At 34.4% G+C, this 22,680-nt stretch overlaps 2 protein-coding genes across 2 annotated transcripts in view; both read right to left on the bottom strand.

The window, feature by feature from the left end:
- Positions 1-2,285: 2,285 nt before the first annotated feature.
- Positions 2,286-10,002, bottom strand: LOC129269341 (arrestin domain-containing protein 3-like). The gene is made up of 7 exons (XM_054906838.2): positions 9,888-10,002; positions 8,220-8,354; positions 6,713-6,942; positions 5,225-5,407; positions 4,171-4,380; positions 3,138-3,414; positions 2,286-2,503 (listed from the first exon to the last, which is right to left on the bottom strand). Exons 1-7 carry the CDS (start codon positions 10,000-10,002, stop codon positions 2,286-2,288), a joined length of 1,368 nt encoding a protein of 455 aa, XP_054762813.2.
- Positions 10,003-13,184: 3,182 nt separating this feature from the next.
- The window catches only part of LOC129253865 (uncharacterized), a 50,649-nt gene continuing 41,153 nt past the window's right edge, over positions 13,185-22,680 (bottom strand). The window contains exons 32-36 of the mRNA XM_064095293.1: positions 22,090-22,213; positions 20,567-20,712; positions 19,927-20,047; positions 18,801-19,042; positions 13,185-17,441 (exon numbers count right to left, since the gene is read on the bottom strand). Coding sequence (XP_063951363.1) covers positions 17,288-17,441; positions 18,801-19,042; positions 19,927-20,047; positions 20,567-20,712; positions 22,090-22,213 — 787 coding nt within the window. The 3' untranslated portion in view covers positions 13,185-17,287. The remainder of the gene's footprint in view (positions 17,442-18,800; positions 19,043-19,926; positions 20,048-20,566; positions 20,713-22,089; positions 22,214-22,680) is intronic.

The raw sequence follows: 22,680 nt of genomic DNA, 5'->3' as shown, positions 1-22,680 counted from the left end.
TATTGATAATTTTAATAATGTAATAAAGTTGGTGGCACTACTAATACTAGAACGCTTACTTCTACAGCTGATGTTGCTTACTGGTATTAATGATCATCACTGCAATAAACAAAACACAACAATTATCAAACCATTTAAAATTCATAAATAAAAACAACCAAAAGTGCAAAATACAGAATGCCTTGAAATTTCAAGGCTCAAAATCCTCAAGACCAAGTCTTGAGAGTCCAAGGCAAAGACATTGAAAAAGTTGATCTCAAGGCCAAGGGCGAGCATCAAAGCACTTAAACACTGACAAAAAAATATATTAAAAGTTATAAACAATTTAACAAAATTAAAGGCAATAAAATCATACGCCCAAAATGTTGAAAATCTCAAAATCGAAGATGAATGCAGTAAAAATACACAAGTAAACAAATATTTCAAAGAATAGATACAACGACATAAAATAGAGATAACATCAGAATGTAAGACAGTCCGCAAATCAAACATAAGCCTATCGACTTGTAGTCTATGGCGTACATACAGCACGGCAAACAGACAAAAACATCACGTGTTTTTAGAAATTTTAGACAAGTCATGTTTTCATAAACAAAGGTTTACAGAAATAGGCACATTTTCGGAAACAAACGTTTACAGAAGCAGGTAGGATTTCAGAATCAAACGTTTACAGAAATATGCATGTTTTCAGAAACGATCGCTTATAGAAACAGATGTCATGGATGTGTAAGTGCAAGAACAGCCCTTATATTCGGAAATAGATTGTTATTAAGAGGGCAATTATACTTTGAATACATATTCAAATATTGAAAAATATTGAAAATAAGGGTCGTTTTGAATTTAAACACTAAGATCCCACAAAGTAGTTACGCATATACAGACCTAACGTATATCATGTTAAAGCTGAATGTTTCATCTCTCTATTTTTGTTATCAGTTTAGCATAATTATGAAATGTTTTGGTTTCAAGCATATATTTAGAAATGTTCCCAATCTTTCTTCCTTGGAGAGCTTCTTTCAATAGGACGAGAGTATTAAACGTAAGTCCCTTATCAAAGGACAAAACGTAATCAAGAAAAAATGGTCAGGAAATGTCCAACATAGCCTTTCGTTTTATTTGATTTGTTTTTTTCGAGGTCCCTTTAGATCCTGCTGTCATGCAGAACCCGAAGTCATGTTTATTTCGGTAGCAACGTTGTTCAAACAAGTCACAATTTATCATTTATTTATTTTCATGGATAAAACAGGCAAACAAGTGGAACGCCTCTGGCAGTCTAGCCTGCATTACGCGATTCAATATGGCAGCAGTGCTGACTTTGAAAACGATTATTGAATAATTATTCACAAAAACACCATTTACATGATAATAAAACACTATATTAATTTATCATAAATGACCTTTGTCCTTGATAAGACTCGTGCAAAACTATAAGTGATATTGATTACCCTTTTGTTCTTGTTTCATGAACAAGATCCATAAACTCTCAGTTTTGATGGCAATTCAACAATACCCTAACATGGCCAAACTTCATTGACCTTAAATGACCTTTGACCATGGTCATGTGGCCTGAAACACACGCATGTTCAGTGATACACCATTACTCTTATGTCCAAGTTGTATGAACTAGATCCATAAATTTAATGACGAAATTTCACATACTTAACCTTGGTTAAGATTTATATTTTGATCGAACATGGTCCATTGACCCTAAATGACCTTGGCCATGTAACCTGAAACTCGGGCAGGATCTTCAGTGATGCACCATTGCCCTTATGTCCAAGTTAAATGAACTAGGTCTATTATACTTTGTAATTTATGATAACATTAAGTTGGTTAAGATTTCATGTTGACGACGCCCGCCGTCGGAAAAGCGGCGCCTATAGCAGGCGAGACAAAAACTGGGAAAATCAACGCGGTTAGATAAAGAAAGCTGCGCTAAAATATGAAGCGGTTAAACATGGCAAAAAATGGTCCAGGAGAGTAAATCAATTTATGCAGGAAATATTTTCTATATCTTCATCACACCGATAATAGTAAAGATAATATAATGCGTAATCTAAAAAAAAAGAGTTTTTTCAAACAAATCTACAAACCTTAATTGACATTATGAACTTCAAACCGATAAGAAGCACACAAAAATTCGACTGGCAAGCAATAAAAATATTGCATCATTGTGTTTGTAGCTTATAGGCTTTGCGTTGTACATGATTTCACTTTTTGCTTCAGTTAGATCCTTTCAATCGAACTTTGCGATTTTGGACCAAAATGTTAGTATTCTTTTTTTTTCAGGGAGGGTGATGGATGCTTTTAGGTTGGTTCACTACTGGTGCGTGATGTTCTTCTTGAACAGATGCTTCTCCTGAAAGACCCATAGTAGCATAAAGATCATCTGCGTTGTAGTACGGGTATTGAGGTGCATAAATGATAGAGCAAAATGAACCTTCAGTGCTTTCAATTTCGTGAGGACCTTCTATGGCCGTTTCATATGATGGAGGTGGAGCAGCTGTATATGATAAAAGAAAGTTCATCAAAAACTAAAAATAGTGTTTATTATAATTCTGGATCGATGTGAAGAGAAAGTTAGAGGAAGCTGTTGTTCCAGAGGAAAAGTGGTTCGGTTTATAAATCCGTAAAGATATATTAGTATGGTAATTATTTGAGAAATGATTATATTCTTTATGCGTTATTCCTTGTAAAATGGCCTATAATCTATCTAAACATTCATCCGTCATTTTACTGATAAAGTCACATTTTACGTCTGGGCAAGAGATCAAGTGCAAGAAAGTTTGCTAGTACTAATCCACTAGCGTACAGATTGGGGCGGAGGCTATGCATAAACATAAACGGGAGAGAGGATGTCTTTTTTCTGGAATTGTTTTTCCTGTTTGTTGCTCTTTTTTTCTATTTTAGAATATAGGACGCTTCATTATACTGAAATTATAACAACTTTAAAGGGAAAGGACTAAATGCATAAGGATCATTGATATTATTACTCCCTTTCCCTTTAGCTTGTTAATTTCCTTTCTCTAATTTCAGCATTCATGTTATACATTTACGTTCAGTTTAAGACAGACACAATAGCCTCTGAAATGATTCGTGATACTATAATTAAAACATATACCAATACGTTTACTTACTTGCATCATTTTCATGCATCATTGGATTTTGCGATGTTTGTGCTAGGGGAACTTCTGGTAGCGGGATTCCAGTCCGCTCTGGGGTAGGATACTCTGACGGGCATTGTCCTCCTGGTTGGGCTGGCCCACTTGCTGTAGGTATGTGTGATTCTGGAAAAGTTCCTTGACCTGGAGTCGGAAGAGTCTTTCGGGTTTGCGGGAATACTGGGATAGTACCGATCGTAATGATATTCTCCACACTGGTGTCCATCATTGTCCCGCGAATTCCCGCTTCAATCTGACCAAAGTGACCAAATCATGCATGGACAGGCAAAAAGAGGAAGGACTTACTTATCATCTAAGCATGTAATTATGAAACCCCTCAAAATGCAAATCAGACGAAATCTATGTGAGTGTTCATTATTTTGAAAGCGCTTGTGAATACTTTGTTGGTTCAGTTGGAAAATACGAGCTGAAAGTCGTATGGCTAGTGGATAAAAACTAAGTTATTTGTCATTCTTGCAGCTTGATTTATTTGAAAATTTAATAAACATAGACGTGATTAATGTATGGGCCATAGAGCTATAATAACCATACTTGGCTATAATTTGAAAATAAATATTGATGTTTGTTTTTATAAAAATAATATATTGTAAAACTTTTTGGAATTGCGGTAAGGAATGTTCTGTCACCAGGGTATGATATGAATGTTACTAGGGAAGAGGTTGCTCATTGACCATCGAATGATAACGCATATAAAATTAACAGAAAATCTGAAGTTTTGGAAGTCGTAACAGTGATGAAAAAGCATATTGTAATAAACATTTTAAATCAAATATTCTGCAATTGGGGTTATAGGTTAATCGTTTAGTGCATCTAGGAGTTATATCATTTTCAACTCGTGCTCACTGCTCAAATAAAACTGCAAAGCCAGACTCATCCCGCTGCGCTGATACCGAATCTAGATTGACGCTAATGTAATTTAGGACACAACTTAATGTAGTTTGCTATCAGTTTCTTTGGTGTGACTGTATAAGTGAGGCATAATAATTACCTTGACATGATACATAATGCTGATATTTGGGCAAGTATCAAAGCTACAGGGAGGTACAGGTGGAACAAGCATTTTCATTCTATCGTGGCTGATCGACCCCATGGCTTCACATCCATGTAAATACAGCTCAGCCACCTGCTTCGTATGAAACGTACGATTGGTTCTCCGTGGTCTGCCGAAGCCGTAACTTTCTCCGGTGTAGTATGAAGTCTGAAATATAACAGGAAAATAAACCATTTTGAAAAAAAAATAGAAGAGTTGTCATCAAGCCTTTACTGTCTTGTTTAGCTTCTTTGATCCGACGGTGCGAGAGGTCTGAAATAGTAGCCTAGTTTAGGCGTCATGCACAAATCTTGCTCGAAGCCGCTCATCGTGTCAATACTGTTTCTGATTGGCTGAAAGTTTGGGCAGGACTTGCGCAGGCGCGTATCCAGCATCAGATCGGGGTTTTTTTACATTGAAAAAAGGTCCTTTATTTTCTTGTTTTACAGATTTCAAATTCGAGTTCATTTTTTTTACAGTCATGCATCACAAATAGACACAATATTTAGTGCTTAAATTGATGTAAACTGACAGCTCTTGATATATCTCTTTGATTTTCTTTGCTTGTATCTCAAAGGTTGCTGTCTGACAAAATGGATGCTGACAACCGGAATGTAGCTATATGTGAAATTATATGCTAAATAACCATATTGCCCAGTGCTGAAGTTTTTAATTAAGCAGACGATACGTTCTTGTAATCATGATAATATTTCCAAGTCATGATAGTAAAAAAACAAAAACAAAACAATGGTAAGTATAATCTCAAAACACACGCAACACATTTATTTCTTCTTTAATTTTTGTCTACTATCACGAAACAAAATCACATACTAATCAAAATCATGACGTCAACAAATGTAGGCCGGTAAGGAGCATATTCCTGAAGACCGCTAATTTGATAGTTTCTGAAGCAAACTATTCTGTTGGCAACTTGGGTAAAAATGCATGAAACTACTGTGTCTTGTTACTTATAACAACCATTCGAATAGTTCGGGTGGTGTATAAGGCATACCTGTTGCAATGTTACAGTGATGCGATTGATTTTCCTCGAGCTGTTATTGCGAAGAGCCACCGAAACAAAGATATACTCTCCTGGAACGTACCCCCTCTTGTCAATGATCCCTTTAAGAACGATGGGTCCGGAGGCACAGCAAAGGCAACACACTGTCTTTTCAACTTGGTTGCTCAGCGGAACCTAAAACATACAGCAATAATCATTGAAACAATATTATCAGACATCATACTGCTTGCCTTTGTTCATTGTGTTAGCTTGGGGACCACCCCCCCCCCCCCAAAAAAATAGTTCCACAACCCAGAAAAAAGGAGAGAAAGGAAAGAAAATGAAAAGGGTATAAAATGTGATGTTCGTATATGAATATTATGCCTAATCCTCTCACAAAGGAAAAGGTTAAAAAGAATTCTCGCTTGCTTTGCTAGCTCGGGACTGTTATTTCATTTTTTTTAATCACAGACGACACGTTGGGTCCCCTCAAATTTATAGTTAATTACGTCACTAATAACTAGGTCACTATAGAAGCCGAAGTCAGCAGCGTCGCCATTGCAGGGCGTTCACCATTTGATTTGTATTTAAATGACACATTAATGAAAAAGGGAAGGAAATAAAAGAGAGAGAGGAAAAATGAGTAATGAAAAGCAAATGATGATTCGGTTCTTGCTTGTTGAGTTATGCTTTTTCAAAGTCACTTTCAAGTCGCAAAGTTGACCGGTATTGACGCCGCTTCTCGCTAAATTACAACATATATCCAACACAGATATAATAATAATAATAATAACAACAATTTTATATACCGCAAATTCGCAAATTGCCTCAAAGCGGTTAAGAGAAAGGAAAATGAAATATAAGGGAAATATAAATATAAAGTCATATTTCCGAATGGATCCTGAAAGGGCAAGTCCACCCCAACAAAAAGACAAGCAGTGACTTTAAAAACTATTAACAAAAGCATAACACTAAAATATATATGAAAAATGGATGTTAAATAATTTTTTTTTTATCACACTTTAAAGTTTCCCTTATTTTCACAAAACAGTTATATGCATGACATGCATTTTATAAAATTGAATTGCTAGGAAATTGTAATTTCTTCCTCAACTCCTTTACCTTCATGACCTTGGGAGCAAAGTATAAAATATAATATAGATTATATTATATCGCATGTCTTCATAAAAGAAAAAATGTCATTCTGATTTTGAAAAAAAGACGACACATTAGTTATTGTGTGTATTGGAGAAAATGGGGTTTCTTATAACAATTACTATGATGACATTAATTTAAACCTATGCAGCCTATTTGAAAAACACCCATACTTATGAAGACGATATCTTTTACAACTTTATAAAAAGATATAACTTTCTTACTTTGTCCGACTTCATTAAAAAAATTATCTTTCTGCTATACTCTGATTATTTTTTCCTCTCATTTTCCCCAGAGTACAACAGAATGTAAATATATTATTTAAGCTCTGAAGAGTAAGCTTACCAATACATCGGGCTCATAATTGAGATCTTTAGTGGTTAAGATGCTGAAGAACTTCTCAGTATGTTGGTCAAACTTCCACGGTCTATCGAGAGTAACTTTGACAAAGTATCTCACATAGCCATGAAATCCTTCGAATGGAGGAGGGAGTGATGCGTTCGGGATTTGAAATTGGAATGGTATTACGTGTTCTCCATTTAATGTGATTCGGTCTGCAGCAGGTCCATCCTTGCCTGAATTTATTGAAAAAATATTAACATTTACTGGTCTTTTTGTGAAGAGTTTCATTCCTGAATGAGCTAAATCAGGCAAATTTAGCGTACATATTTTTTTTATCAATTACCACTTTCCCTTATCCACTGTTACTGACATGTATAAACATAATCGTGTTTTTACAATCCAATTTCAATTTTGATGACTTTGATTTCCATGAATATAGCTCCTTTTTTTAAATGAATCTTTTGTTTAACGTTATTAGAATTTAACGTGGAACTCAATTTTGTTGTTATATATATTTCACATCTTTTCATTATTTAATTCTTTAAAGGCGGGGTTCTTCATTCAGTCTGAAAAGCGATAAATGCATAACTTTAGGTGACGTGACTAAAATGAACAAATCCTATTTGTCCATAGTGAATTTAGCTCCTTTTAGGATGAAACCATTTAGAATTGTCAAAGATTAAGGGTAGGAAATGAAGAAAAGGAGAGGCTGCTTTTTTATTATAACACTTATCATAAAGCGGGACATTTCAAGTACCATTCGAATTCACGAAGAGAATGTGTGTCAAACAACGAAATGAATCTCTACGGTGCCAAAACAAAATTAACAATGCGAGCGCAAATCGCAAGGTCATTTTTGAATGTATTTACCTGACAAATTGACATTTTAAGCAGCGTTTCAATATAAAACAGAAATATATCACTAAACAAAATATGCGAGCGTGAAACATTAATCAAGTTTTATATACTGACTTGATGTCAAGGGATAGACATATTTCAACCGTTAGAATTCATGAGCAGGAAAACTAAATAAAAATAATAATCATGCAAGCGCAAAGCGCGAGCTATTTTGTTTGTTTAAAATTGATGTATGTAGGTGGGTACTTCATAAAGCTGTTCGGAAGATACGAATGACTTTACGCACGACTGGTCATTCTTTCTTGCGCTATGTGATATCCGTATGTAATTGAGTTATGACCTAAGAACATGTTCCAGTCGTGCGTAAAGTCGTTCGTAACTTTACGAACAGCTTTATGAAACACACACAAGGGAGAACAAAAAATTACGAATAGAGATAAATCTGATCATCTGGATTTACTGGTTTGAAACGGAGGAGAGCTTCACACCCGATCCGGGACGCTTCGACAGCTCGTCTGAAGAAGCGTTTGTTTGTTATATATTTTTTTTTATTTGCCGAAATGAATCACAATCATTATATCAAATCCCTAACAGTTGAGAATTAACTGATTAATTTGATTGTGTTCAGGAATGTTGTCTGCCAAGGACTTACCGGCTCCCCTCACTATCATTTCTTCATTGAAGAAGTAATGATCTGAGGTATATCGGACTGTGTTCCTATTTTCACCTGCACCCTCTGATTCAGTCCAATCGCTGAAAGATCGCCCAGCAAAACTGAGTCTTATACCTGGAAGGAAATAATATTTCCCTCTCCAATTGATATTAAACGGAAATTAACCCGTTGATATTCACCCCCACCCCTCATTTTCCTCCTCTTCAAAACCAATGTCCTAGAGATTATGTTTTGATTCATCCAGGAAGAAAAGATAAATTATGAAGTAAATCTGGGCCCCGTCTTACAAAGAGTTACGATTGATCAAATCAATCGTAACTCTATGGAAATCCATCATCAGTGTCATAATTTTTTCTACAGAAAATTTGCACAATGTCCTTTGTAAACAAATAGAAGCATATAGTGAATTTTCAAGAAAACAATGAATGCATGAATATACATCATAGTTAGAAAATATTTTGCACAGACATGCATAATAGATGTTGAAGTTGCTGGCCGTCCATATATATGGCAGTGAGTCCAAACTTCGCGCGTGTCCATACTTCGCGGACGGTCATTATCTCAAAAACTAGCCAATATCCTTAAAATCTGACATCATCAACGTGAAAAGCGACCTAAAATTACCCTTTGGTGTAAGTTTCTTTAGGATGAGTTCAGTATTCATGAAAATATTGGCAAAAGATCGGCAAATTTGTCACCGTTAGCGCCCGTTTTGAAGAAATCTGATATTCTCAACAAGCATCACGATATCACCATTTTGCAAGCAGAAATCATCAAAAATGTGAGTTAAATGTGGTACTAACCGATTCTATAGCATTTTGCCATCAATCTGATATAAATATTTCACTTTTTGAGCTTGAGTTTTTGTTTAAATGTCCACAAAAACTTTGGTCCGCGAAGTTAGGTCACACTTTTTTGAACGGTTTTCCAGCACAGCACGCATTCGCCGATCGGAATAGAATTTTGAGATCGCGATACCGGCGAATCCTCTTGACCTACTTTACATTTTCGTCCATGATTTTATAGTTTACGATCTTGCCGTCAATGTGGTAACTATTTCTTGAATTGGTTTTGTATAAATTATGAATATTTTGTGAAAAAAATTCAAGCCTGATGAATATTTTTGAAAAGTGCGCGAAGTTTGGACACCCCATCATAGTTACGATTGATCGGATCAATCGCGAATCTTTGTAAGACGGGGCCCTGATCATCTGGACTTGCTGTTTGAAATGGGAACGCTCCTTTATCTAGAGATGACAAATGAATATTTTTCGATAATATGAATAGTTAAAATCGATAGAATCATATTAAAATGAAATCACAATAAAACTGTCTTATTACACCTCTTGGTCCGAGTCCTTCTTCGTGTTTCCATTCATTCCTTTTTCTTCTCCTCCTTCTCGTCCTTCATTTTCCCTTTCTTCCCTTCTCCCCCTGCATTTCTCTCCTCCTGAGTTCTCCCCTCATTTTTCACCCCTTTCCTTTCAATGTGACAATGAAAAAAGGACGACGAAGATAGGGAGAGATCAGGATAAATGGAAAAACATGCTGATGAAGATGGGGATGCTGATGAAGAAGAAAGGGAAGGAGAAGAAGAAGATGAAGGAATAAATAGATCTAGGCCTACCTGATTTGGGTGATACTCACAACGAATTTCTTCCCTTTTATCACACGCAATTCGCACTTGACCCGTCAGAATTTCTCCTGGCTTGTAAACACTTTCATTGCCTGCAAAGAGAACTTCAAATATCTTTATGCCCATATCCTGAGATATCCCTCTAGCTCTAACAACTTCGGATAGAAAAGTTGACGAAATTACCAAAAAGAGGAACAATGAAATATAGGCGCACATGTCTTGTCGAAGAACGCGCAGATAGACAATGGCCTAAATGGCGTATGATCTATATTGCGCGTACGCGCTTAGCTTAAGGACGTTCCACAGTTATGTTTGTGCGCATCATGATATGCGCATATTTTACACTCTGCGCGCTGACGTCACAATGGATGAACTGGTGATTAATCAGCTGTAGGTAATGTGATATTTCTCCTTATCTGCAATAACTGTAGATCCAATGTGTTATTTTGTGAAGCTAATAAACTGGAATTATTCGATGGACCATTTTTTTAAATTCCTCTACAATTTCAAAATAGTTTCTCTGTAGTGCTGCACAGTATAATGAATGTGACCCCGAGTTTGAATAAATGGAAAAGTGGTTCGGAATTTTTCCTCACATAGATACAAAGCTTTTAGCGCGTTTTCGGGTGTTTTAATACGAGTGCTGATAGTTTGAAAACAAGCACATGAACCCATATTTTTTAATGTTTGCACCTTTTAGGTATACCTTCCTCTGCAACTTTGCAAAGTTTGGTGAAAATGACATGGGTTTTGAATTAAGTGCAGCATTCCTTTTACTTCTCAAGTTTGTTATTGAAATTTGACATTTTTGAGGTTGAGTACCTTTTCGCAATTTCTAAGAAATGAGAGTGTTGTTAGACTTCAATGAGCATATAATTGACAGCAATATAAATAGATTATTTATCTTACGGACACAATTATTAATCATATTGCAAAATTTGATGAAATTGTCATGGATTTTGACTGAGCAATAGAGCTTTAAACTCATTGTTATGATCTCGTGAGGTCTAAAATTGCCAAATTCTTTTGGATGCGCAATTCTTAAGAACATCATCCATTTTGGGTTAACTTTGAAGCTCTATAGCAAAAATCAAGCACATGGACCCATGTTAATTTTTGCATATTTGGAATATTCAGGTGCTAAAGTATCTATGTGCAAAGTATGATGAAAATGACATGGATTTTCAATGTTTGGGAGCAAGACTACGGAACCATTCGCATTTTAGACGGTATTGACATACTTTTGCTTGTTTTCGGCGCATTTTGGGCTGTTTCAAGCCAACTCGCAATACTTTTGACACTGATAATTTGAAAACGAGCATATGGACCCCATAGTTTAAATATCTTAATTTCTTTAAAATATATTCCTCTACAAATCTAGAGAGTATGATGAAAATGACATGGATTTTTAATGTTTGGGAGCAGGACTAAGGAACCATTCGTATTTTAGACATTTTGGACGGTATTAGACTTTGCCCGTTTTAGGGGCATTATAGACTGTTTCAAGCCAACTCGCAACACTTTAGACACTGATAGTTTGATAATTAACGAGCACATGGACCCCATATTTTTGATATTTTAACGTCTTCAGAATATATTCCTCTTCAAATCTAGAGAGTATGATGAAAATGATATGGATTTCGAATGTTTGGGAGCAGAACTACGGAACCATTCGTATTTTAGACATTTTGGACGGTATTATCAGACTTTTACTTGTTTTCGGCGCATTTTTGGGCTGTTTCAAGCCAACTCGCAACAGTTTACACACTGATAGTTTAAAAACGAGCACATGGACCCAATAGTTTGAATATCTTAACTTCTTTAGAATATATTCTTCTACAAATCTAGAGAGTATGATGAAAATGACATGGATTTTTAATGTTTGGGAGCAGGACTAAGGAACCATTCGTATTTTAGACATTTTGGACGGTATTAGACTTTTGCCCGTGATAGGAGCATTATAGACTGTTTCAAGCCAACTGGTAACACTTTAGACACTGATAGTTTGATAACGAGCACATGGACCCCATATTTTTAATATTTTAATGCCTTTAGAATATATTCCTCTACAAATCTAGAGCGTATGATGAAAATGACATGGATTTTGAATGTTTGGAAGCGAAATATAGAACCATTTGCATTTTAGAGGGTGTTAAGAGACTTTTGCATGTTTTCGGCACTTTTTAGGCAATTTTCAAGCCAACTTGCAACACTTGGGACACCAATAGTATAAAAACGAGCACATGGACCCCATATTTTAATATTTTAATGCCTTTAAAATATATTCCTCTACAAATTTAGAGAATATGATGAAAATGACATGGATTTTGAATGTTTGGGGCAAAACTACGGAACCATTCGCATTTTAAAGGGTATTAGGAGACTTTTGCATGTTTTCAATTGGGCGCATTTTCGGCGATTTTCATGCCAACTCGCATCACTTTGGACACTCACAGTTAAAAAACGAGCTCATGGACCCCATAATTTTAACTTCCCTACACCTTCGATATGCACTCCTCTACAATTTAGCCGAATTTGATGAAAATGACATGGATTTTGAAAAAAGTGCAGCTTACAAAATACTTTTTTAATTTTTGAGTAGATTCGATCACGTCTTTGAAGATTTGTTTTTTTTTCTCGAGTTTTTGCACCATTTTTGCCAAATGAGGGCGCTGCTAACTAGATATAGTTTTACCAATTAAGACTTTCTCTTACTTTGGTATACACTTTGTTATATATCTTGAAAATTTGATGCGGTATCCACTGAGTAAAGATGATTTAAACTCATTTGGTGAATTCGTGAGGTCTAAGAGAGGCATAATTCTCTTGATTGCGCAAGATTGCATTTCATTTAAATACGGCGACTTTGAAGACCCGTAGAAAAAAATAAGCACATGAACCTATATCAGTTTTTGCATTTTCATAATGCATAGATACCAAAGTAACTCTCTGCAAAATTTTGTGAAAATGAAATGGACTTAATTTTAATTGTGGAACGTCCTTGAGGTATACGGTGTCGGTGGGATATGATCGATCGATATTGTGAGATAAAAATGTCGGATGAAACACTTCCCAGAGATGTAGGGGGAAAACTAAAGAAAAAAACTCAAATTGTGTAAGCTAAATAGTCTATGAAATATAGTTTGCAAAATTACTGAAATTACAATCTCATCAGCAATTGCAACCTGTCTGGGGGACAAATTTTAACGAAAAGGAAAATCTGTTTGAAAGAAATAGTGAAGAGTAAAGTTTTAAAAAAAAAGAAAAAAAAAGGACTGATTGAATGAATGAAACCAGGAACGACTCTGTGGATTAGTCTGCTTCTTCTGGTGCAGATATGATTTTATTACAGATTTTATTCAATTCTTTTACAAAATACACATTGAAATGTAATGATTCATTAATCTTAGGTTAATGTGCTTTTCTTAAAGGGAAAGTTCACCCAAACCTAAAACGAAATGATATGAATAAAAAGAAAATTAAAATATATAAATATGAAACTTTCGTCACAATGGGAAGTATTTAAGAAAGTACTGACATTTTCACAGAACATGTACAGATTGCACAACAGTGACATGCACAAGGGAGTGTTAATGACTTTGCACACTTACTTTTTCTTTGTACTTTTTTGTATGAATGATACAAATTGATAAAATATTCAAATTTATGCAAATTTGATAAGGAAACTTTATTATATCACAATGTTACAGCAATGGCAATTTCACATGATTAGGGAGGAATCAAACATTGTTTTATGTTATAATGAGGAAAATATGAACATATTTTAGAAGAAATGATGAAGGGATATCATCATCGGTTTCCTAATTTGCATACTATTACTAAGCGAGGTGTGCATATAACTGATTTATGAATTAAATTGGTGATATTTGTAATATTGTTTATGTTTTGTTATATTAGAAATTTCATAAGTTCTTGTTTGATTGCCTTCTTTGTAGTCAATAATAATAATAACGCAGTTCTTGTATAGCATATCTTATTATGTCATAACGTCCCTATGCGCTTCCAAAGGACTTGGATATTAAATCAACATTAAATCATTGTTGTGTGTGGGTGAACTTCCCCTTTAATGATGGGTAATGTAGTTTGTGATTTACATTCATGCCCGTATTCGATTTGTTATTACTGGTGAGAAAAGCAAGAATCAAACATCTCATGCATGTTACCATATAGAATGAAAGTTTAAATCACAACATAACAATTCTAGAAGATAATAAAAAATTGGAATGTTAGTACTAATTAAAATTGTTACAATAGACTAATATATAAGGAATCACACACCGTTTCTGTCAAAACTATACTTAAATATTTGAAAAGCCAGTGAATTAAGTGAAACAATGCCGGGTTAATTATTGTAAACATTTCCTCTCAGTACTGTACCTTCTAATTCTATGTATTGCCAATTCTTTATACTCTTTTCATCATTATAATATGACTAAAATCATTTAATTGAAAGTTTCATCATTCCATCTTTATAAGATTTATTGTAGGTTATCAAAATCATCATACCAATACAAAATCAAATCCACTCGAACCATGTTGATATTTTTATCAAGATACATCTATAATGAGATAATATCAGCAGAAGATTTTGAATTTACTTGGCTTACTATTTTCATGTGCTTCACCAAAACTGAAAATTATTCTTAGATTCTATTATAGATTTGATAATTAAAGCCTATAAAAGCTATTATGCGTCACAGAAGGTTTTGTCATAAACTAAATAAGTACATTCTTCACTGGCTTTGTCATAACATTTTTGCAAGATTTTGTTATAATCAAACTGATATAAATATGACTGGTATTAGCTAACCTTTGCTATAAATCTACAGATCAATGCAAAAATAAATCACAAAATTGATATCATTCATATGAAATAATACTATAATATAATTAATGCATGGATAAAATCTAAACATACACTTGAAAACATTTACACAAACTCTATCACAATGAATTCCACTAAAATAATACATGTACAAAATTATTGCAATATGTAACAACATACTGTAGACAGAGACAAAATGTAAAAGATATGTATATAATACATAAGACCTGACCTCCATCATTGCAGTCATGGGGACAGAAGTAGTAAATGAGAAAAGCTCCTGCAAGTTTGTACTCAATTTGGAGTATTTGGTCACGCTGAGTTCAGCAGACAATGAAAGACACAAAATAACACTCATTATATTTCCAGATAACATCAAATAATTATCTGATTTTACCAAGCATCATGAAGATAGATCAATCACTGAAATACTATTTTTTCAGATAACAAAATACCTTATTTAAACTAATCTAGTACAAGATGTTAATTGTCAGATTCCATCCTCAAAAGACTTAAAATATATTATCTCTTGATATAAAAGAAATCATCTAATATACCATCTGCATGCTCACAAGTTCCAGGGTGGTACGCAGTAAACAAGAGAGATGAAATCTTTGAGTAATTTCCTAATTTCAGGAAAACAAAACAAGTATTGTCATCAATACTAACAAACAATTTTGTCTCACATTATTCACTTTGACTTTGTTCAAATTCACAAATTTCAAAATCTTATTATTTGGCTTTTAAAACTTCAAGGTGGCAAATAAAACTTGGTATACAAAAAATTATATTGGAATGGGATTTTTATTCATAAGGCTTGTAAAAACTCTTAAAATTATTTTCAACAAACACTCATCTCCATATCAAATTCCCTCTGTACATATTGACAAACTAAAAATGTCATAAACTTGTACAAAATGTTGAATAATTGCACTAATTTTCAAAATTCTGATGATCCAGGAATATTACATTTTACAAACATGTATTCCATTATTTGATGGTATCTACAATCCCTAGGGCTAAATAAATTAATATGCATGTAAAAACCAAAGATACAAAAAAATAAAATAGATTTTCTACACAGACCAATGAAAGACATCTAAAAATACTTGTCTGATTAAGTTTCAGAATTCCAAGTAAGTGTCATCAACAACAACAAAATAATATGAAATAATTGCCCAATTATCACTTCAGACAGATGAATTCAAGAAGAAAACAAAGCTCGAAAAACATGTCCCTAATATCAAATTTAAATGTAATCATTTGGTTTCAAAAATTTCAAGGTGATATACAACTCAGTACTTGTAAGGTTCTTTACAAGAGCTTTAATTTGTCCTCAATACTTAACAACAAAAGACATGAACTGTGAATATTTGTCAAGGTTTACCCCGAGTGAAGTCACAAATATCAAGGTGCGGTAACCAAAAAAACAAATATTTCTCCATGAACAAGATGGTTTACGAACCACGAGTCTGACCTGATTTTGCGATGAATAAAATATGCAATATGATATTTTGACCCCTGGATGACCTTTGACCTTCTCATCCTCATGAACACACACGTGTTTTTACCCATGGATCATTTTAACTAGGTGTGATCAAAATCATAGAAAGAAGTGAGAGCAAGTTGAACAAAAGCTTGGCCTTTTGACCCCTACATGACCTTTGACACCATCATCCTGACCTCAAAGGCACACAAAACTAATAAAAATACATTCTACCTTGCTCTATAATCAAAATATAAATATTTGGTACAACAAATTGTAAGAAGACATGTTAAAAATATGTCCTCACTGCTCCACAATTTAGAATGTCTTCACGTAAAAGACATAATCTATAAAAAATACATGTAATACTATTAAACATGTTCAATTCAACAAAGGTGGTATTAATACTCAAACATTCAACATCAAGAAAGACAAATAAACATGTATATTACAAGAATTACTTTTAAATCTTGTCCATATGGTCTCATGAAGTTCAAGGTGACACGACATACAATGTTCTCTTTAAAATTTTACCCTGATTTTTTTTTCTGAAAGACGTAGAATAATTACTTCTCTATATATTTAGTCACATAAAGATGAAAGATATGATCTAAAAAATATACATCTAAGTTGAACTGTGCTATTATATAACTTTCTTTCTTCAATTTCCCAAATTGTTATACGCAAAAGAACATGAAAACTTTTTTAATACTTTGGAACACTTAGTCTTATACAGAATACATAACACTTTTACCCTGATAAATTCTCATAAAAGACAGGTAGTACAAAATTCTAAATTTTTATTCTAAATTCAAATTCATTTGGCCTCACAATTCAAGGTGATAACGAAAGACTTAACAAAATACCATGGATCGAAATGCCTTTGTTTTAGATATCTACCTATTGTACATTCACCCCGTCACACAGTTGATTGAAAATGTGCCAAGATTGAAGGTGTTCATATCATAAGCACTTTCAATCAGGTATTGTGGGAAATATTTGGCAACTAGCAACAGACTCAATACTCCAACACGGACCAAACAAATATTAATTTATTTGGTTGGTGACAAAGATATCATTCACAATTTATTGACCATATCAACAGCTTTCTTTGCTGCCTTAGCGCTTGGGTGATCACCAAGGAATAGATCAAAGACACGGTGGGCTTCTTCAAACTGGAACTTGGCATGTTGGTACATCTTATTCCCAAAGAACTGCGCTCCAAGATTGTATCTGTAAATTGAACCAAATAAAGCATAATTGAACTACATGAAAATGTTTATTGGATGTGTTAAACCCTTGTACAGGTATCTTTTATATTTGGGGAAGTCAATTATTTGTTTTAAAGATAACTGATAAGAGATTAAATATCTCAACCATGAGTACTACTTAAGAAATCATTATATGACACCTAGATAGATCCTTGTCATTTGATTGGTTGTTTGATATCGATCATTCATCCCATTTTGCAATGACGTCATCAACTGTGCAATTTTAGATCCATTCATCGTGCAATTTTGGATCCATACGATTTTGACCATTGCACGCGCGCACCGAGACAGCAGGCACCACAAAATATCACGCATGCTGTATGTACGCGATAATCAACAGACCGAGCTCGCACTGCATATGAGCATATTTTGCATTGAAATTCACAAATTTCATATGAAAAATAATCTATTTGTAGGTATCATATAAACCAAATAATAAATGTTCTTTTCATTCTGCAATGGACAGAATACTTCCTTTGGTGAAAGATGAAATGAATGATCTATTCAACGAGGCGTAGCCGAGTTGAATGGATCATTTCATCTTTCATCTCATGAAGTATTCTGTCCATTGCACTCTTAAACATTCATTAGTTGTATATTAATGAACAGTAGATTATTACACATCATATGGAAGAGTGTTTTACACCAAATGATTTTATAGAATTTTTGTATTTGAACAGTGAGTAAAAAAATCAATTAGTTCTTTTACTTATCACAGGAATGAAATTGGGAAGGACGGACAGATGGAAAATCCAGAAACATAATGTCCTTTAACCTCCTATGATGCATGGAGCCATGAAAATCATGATCACATGCAAATTAGCAAAAAATACCTGTTTTATTATAATATTGGCTCAAAAAGTATTAAATAGAGTTTACCAAGGTAATCATTCCAAGATCTACCAGTTAAAAAATATCCGTCTACTATTGTACCTGATAAAAAATGTTTTCATAATTACCTTTCAAAACCTCTAAGATGTTTTGTAGCTGATAAAAAACCTTTCTGAACATTTAAAAAATGTTTTCAAAAACTTTAGAAAAATGTTGAATGTTTCGTTTTGCTGAGATTGTACCTAAAAAAGCAACATCTATATTTAAGTAATTCCAAAATATCATCAACCATTTTGTATGTCTATGCTCATTTCTCTCAATACTTGCTACACAAATTTTTATACATACTAGTACAAGACTGATTGTTTAAAAAACAAAACAAAAAAAAAACCACCCACACATAGGGGGCAGGACACTGCATATTTTGTGGCTTTCCCAGTCCCTTGAAAAGTCTTCAAGCAAAACTGCCAAGGTCTACGAATTTCATTACCTAACAGTCGCCACATCCACATGATCCTTGCCGTATGCCTCAAGTAAGATCCCTAAGGCCAACTTGAAAGTCTTCTCTGTACCACTAGCATTCATATCATCCTGCACCAATCCAATATTGTTCAAGATGGCTGCTATGTGAGGATGATCAGATCCACCTTCTTTGAGGGTCTCGTTGAAATCAAAGGTATGGCAGGCGATGGCCTCCTCCAGTCGACTTTGGTCGTACAGTATTTCTCCAAGCTGTCAAAAGGAATTCATGTCAATTTACTTCCTGTGGACATTAAGAGGCAACCCCCATGCTTTAGCTGTTTCTGGTGAACTATCTCTTTACTTGATATCCAAAGTGTTTTAATATCAATGGCCAATTTACACCTTGCAAAAATTGTTTCACCGAGATCAGGAGGAAATATTTCTTGTCAATTATTCATTCCTCTTTCTGTCAAGTAGGAAAGTCATTCTAGGTAGCACACATACAAGCCATTCAGGATGCATTTATATGATTAACATGATTTCATACCAAACATATCAACACCCACATGCTATAGCATAGTCTCCAAACCTGATTTGATTATTTCTTTTTTTAGTTTGAAATGATCAATAAAGAAATATATACACAGTCTCCAAACCTAATTTGATTTCTTATTTCAGTTTGAAATGATCAATAAATAAATATATATATTTCTTTTCAAAATGAATGCCCTGCATTATAAACATGGATACAATTAGGTTTTACATTAAAACCTGCTCGGTGGTTCCCGTATAGAAGGACCACCTTTTAACATGTTTGGCTTCACTTAAAACATTGTAACAAGTACAACAGGAACCTGTTCATAAAGACCACAATAAAGACTCTAGGGGCTTGTTGCTGAGAGAGTTGCAATCAAACACACCTCCAAGAATCAAATGCAACTTTATTTTCAACCAATGAAACATGCATATTGGGGCTTGTGCTTGTATTTTTAAAAGTTGAATGGAACTAAAAAGACTGCTTTCGTTTTAACTCTTTGGCAGCATTCACAACAGCTTTCACTGTATTTTACAAATAACTATCGTACCATGAACTTGCACTTGGCATTTGGAGTTACTAAACACAAATACTGAGATAATATACAAGGGTACACTACCTGTCCAACCAGAGCAGCTGTATAATGATGATCAGGACCGACAACCTCTTTGCTCACACCAAAGGCTCGCATCAGTACCTTCTTGGCAAAATCCACATTCCCTTGCCGACGTTTGACGGATCTATATGCACAATAAAAAGCAATCAAAACTCTTGGAGTTATAAACATGTGAATGAAAACTTGACATTCTGTCCAAATTTAATTTGTATGGAATCAGATCCCACTACATTCAAACAAAACAAGAAAAAAATGCACAGTATCTCATTAAGCACAAGTACAGATTGTCAAATCGGATCAGGGGGCTGTTTCACAAAGATTAAGTGCGACTACAAGTTGCACTTGAATTCATAGTTGTGTTCTGTATAAAACACACCACAACATTGGTTGAATCATGCTGTGGACACGTGATTCTGCATATTAATCAATGAGATTATGTGTTAAATATCATGTGCATGACTGCACTAAACATGACTATAAGTTACACATAGATCTTTGTGAACCATCCCCCCCCCCCATCACATTTCAAACTGTAGCTACATGATTTTTAACCAAGAACATGTCCTTACACCAGTGGTGTAAGAAGTCATACCTCGCAGCTAATTATGTAATGATATAAGCATCAATGAAAGTTCATACTCACACTAAGGTTATGACGGCCTTGACTAACTGGAGTTTCTGTTGCAGCGTCCTGACCTTGTTCAGCCTAGAGAGGGCGTCCTCCAGGTGTGCTTCAGCAGGGTCAAACTTGCCTTGCTTCAGACACACATTTCCGAGTTCTATTAACACCTGGTGATTAACACAAATAGATAAGCATGATATTCACAATCAGGGGAAAATACATGGGGGCTTGGGAAAAATCCCCCCCAAACAAAAAAATACCCTCGAAGCGCTGCAAAAAATAAATAAAGAGCCACTGAAATTCTCACAGGGTCCAATGAAAACTGTAGTGAATAGGGCAGGTAAGTGCAAAAGTAGCCCTGCATGTTTTTATTTTTTCATTTCCATTTATGATGTGATTGTAACTTTATGGATTTCCATAGATCTACTGTTATCATTGAGGTATGAATGTTGAGCAGATTAGCAGGATATTAATCATCATTGTAGTGAGTATATGATAGTAATGCATATCAAAATATTGTATCCTGGATGAGGATGGAGGGTTGTCATTTCTATCCAATAAAATACATTTCTGTTGGATATTCTCCACATTGGAACTGTTTTGCAGCATAATCAGTCATATAATCTAGCAATGAACTAAAATTGTGCCATGCATTAACCCTTATTAAACTGGGGGGGGGGGGTCAATTTGACCCCCCCTCGACAAATTTCATCACTACGCCCTCGCGCAAAGTTTTTTGATCGCGTCGCTCACTGACTTTTTACTTTCAAGTCTTGCGCATCTTTTGAGACCAAAATTGCGACGCCCGATGACGCGGTTCTGAAATTACGCATCATTTTGTAAGTGCATGTCAGACCCGAAATTGCTCAAAAACGTGATTCTGTGTACAAAGTCAATGCAAATTGTGTTTTTCAACAAAAAAATCATAGATGTATGATTATTTTTACTCTTCTTGGTTTCAATGGATTTATTTTATGCTATTTATGATCGCAGAAGGGTCCCCGACAAAGTTCATTGGAAAAAACAAAGGTTTGAAAAAACAAAGAAATACATAAGAATTTAAAAAATAATAAAATACATACGAAATTAATTATATTTTTGCAATTTTTTTGTAGATATTTGTTAGAAATGTAATAATTGATACTCCAACCAAAAATTAGCATTCTACTAGCTATATAAATTGAGTTAAAGGCAAAAACATACACAAAAAACAAAATTTAGGGCAAATTTCATATGCTTATTTGCATAATTAATTAATTTTGTAAAGAATTAATTTTTTAAAAATTTTATCATACAGTCTTGTAGTTTACATCCGGCTCTACACGCGTGCAAATTTTCGCGGCGATCGTGCAGTCAGCGGCCGAGATTTGAGGGGGGGGTCAAATTGACCCCCCCCCCCAGTATATACTGGTCTGAAATAGCCCAGTTAAGATAGGGTTAAGACATTTTTATCACTATTAAATTCATTATACATTCTCTTTTCTTATTCGTTATATGATGGAAATTTCTTTTTTACAAACAGGTAATGAAATAAATAAACTTACATCAATGACGGTTGGATGGTTGCATTTGTGTTTCATGCTGTAGTTGAAATGATGTTGTACAATGGTAGAATGCTCAGCAAGGTATCTCAGCTCAAGCTCCTTCAACAGACGTTCATTCAAGACTCTAAAGAAAAAAGAGAGAAAGCAACCAGATTGGTTGATAGAAATGACTAGACAGCCAACTCTGAAACATGGTGGGGTGTTTCAAAAACAGTTAAGTCTGACAAAAAGTCATGCTCAAGTACTAGCAGCACAATCTGAGCTTGATCTGACCAATGTGGTGATATACTGCAAGCAACAGGAAACTCTAGTGTGATTCAGGGTTAAACCTTAATGATATATCCCCAAGTTTTTCCTATTTATTAATATACAAATAGCATATTGTCATGAGTGCAGAGCTGCCAAGTTGTATTTTGCATTTTCAGTATTCTTATCCCCCAAAATCAGTATTTTGACAAAAAAATCAGTACTTTTACTGTGTGAGATAAATATGCAGACCTGCCAACCTCTGGGAATGAAAAACTGTATTCTTGTGACTAAAACAAAATGTATTTTCCCCAAAAAAGTGTATTTCATAATAAAATGCTTGGC

This window comes from Lytechinus pictus, chromosome 2, assembly GCF_037042905.1.
Source record: "Lytechinus pictus isolate F3 Inbred chromosome 2, Lp3.0, whole genome shotgun sequence".
Taxonomy (NCBI): Eukaryota; Metazoa; Echinodermata; class Echinoidea; order Temnopleuroida; family Toxopneustidae; genus Lytechinus; species Lytechinus pictus.
This window is presented reverse-complemented; position numbering and strand designations above follow the sequence as displayed.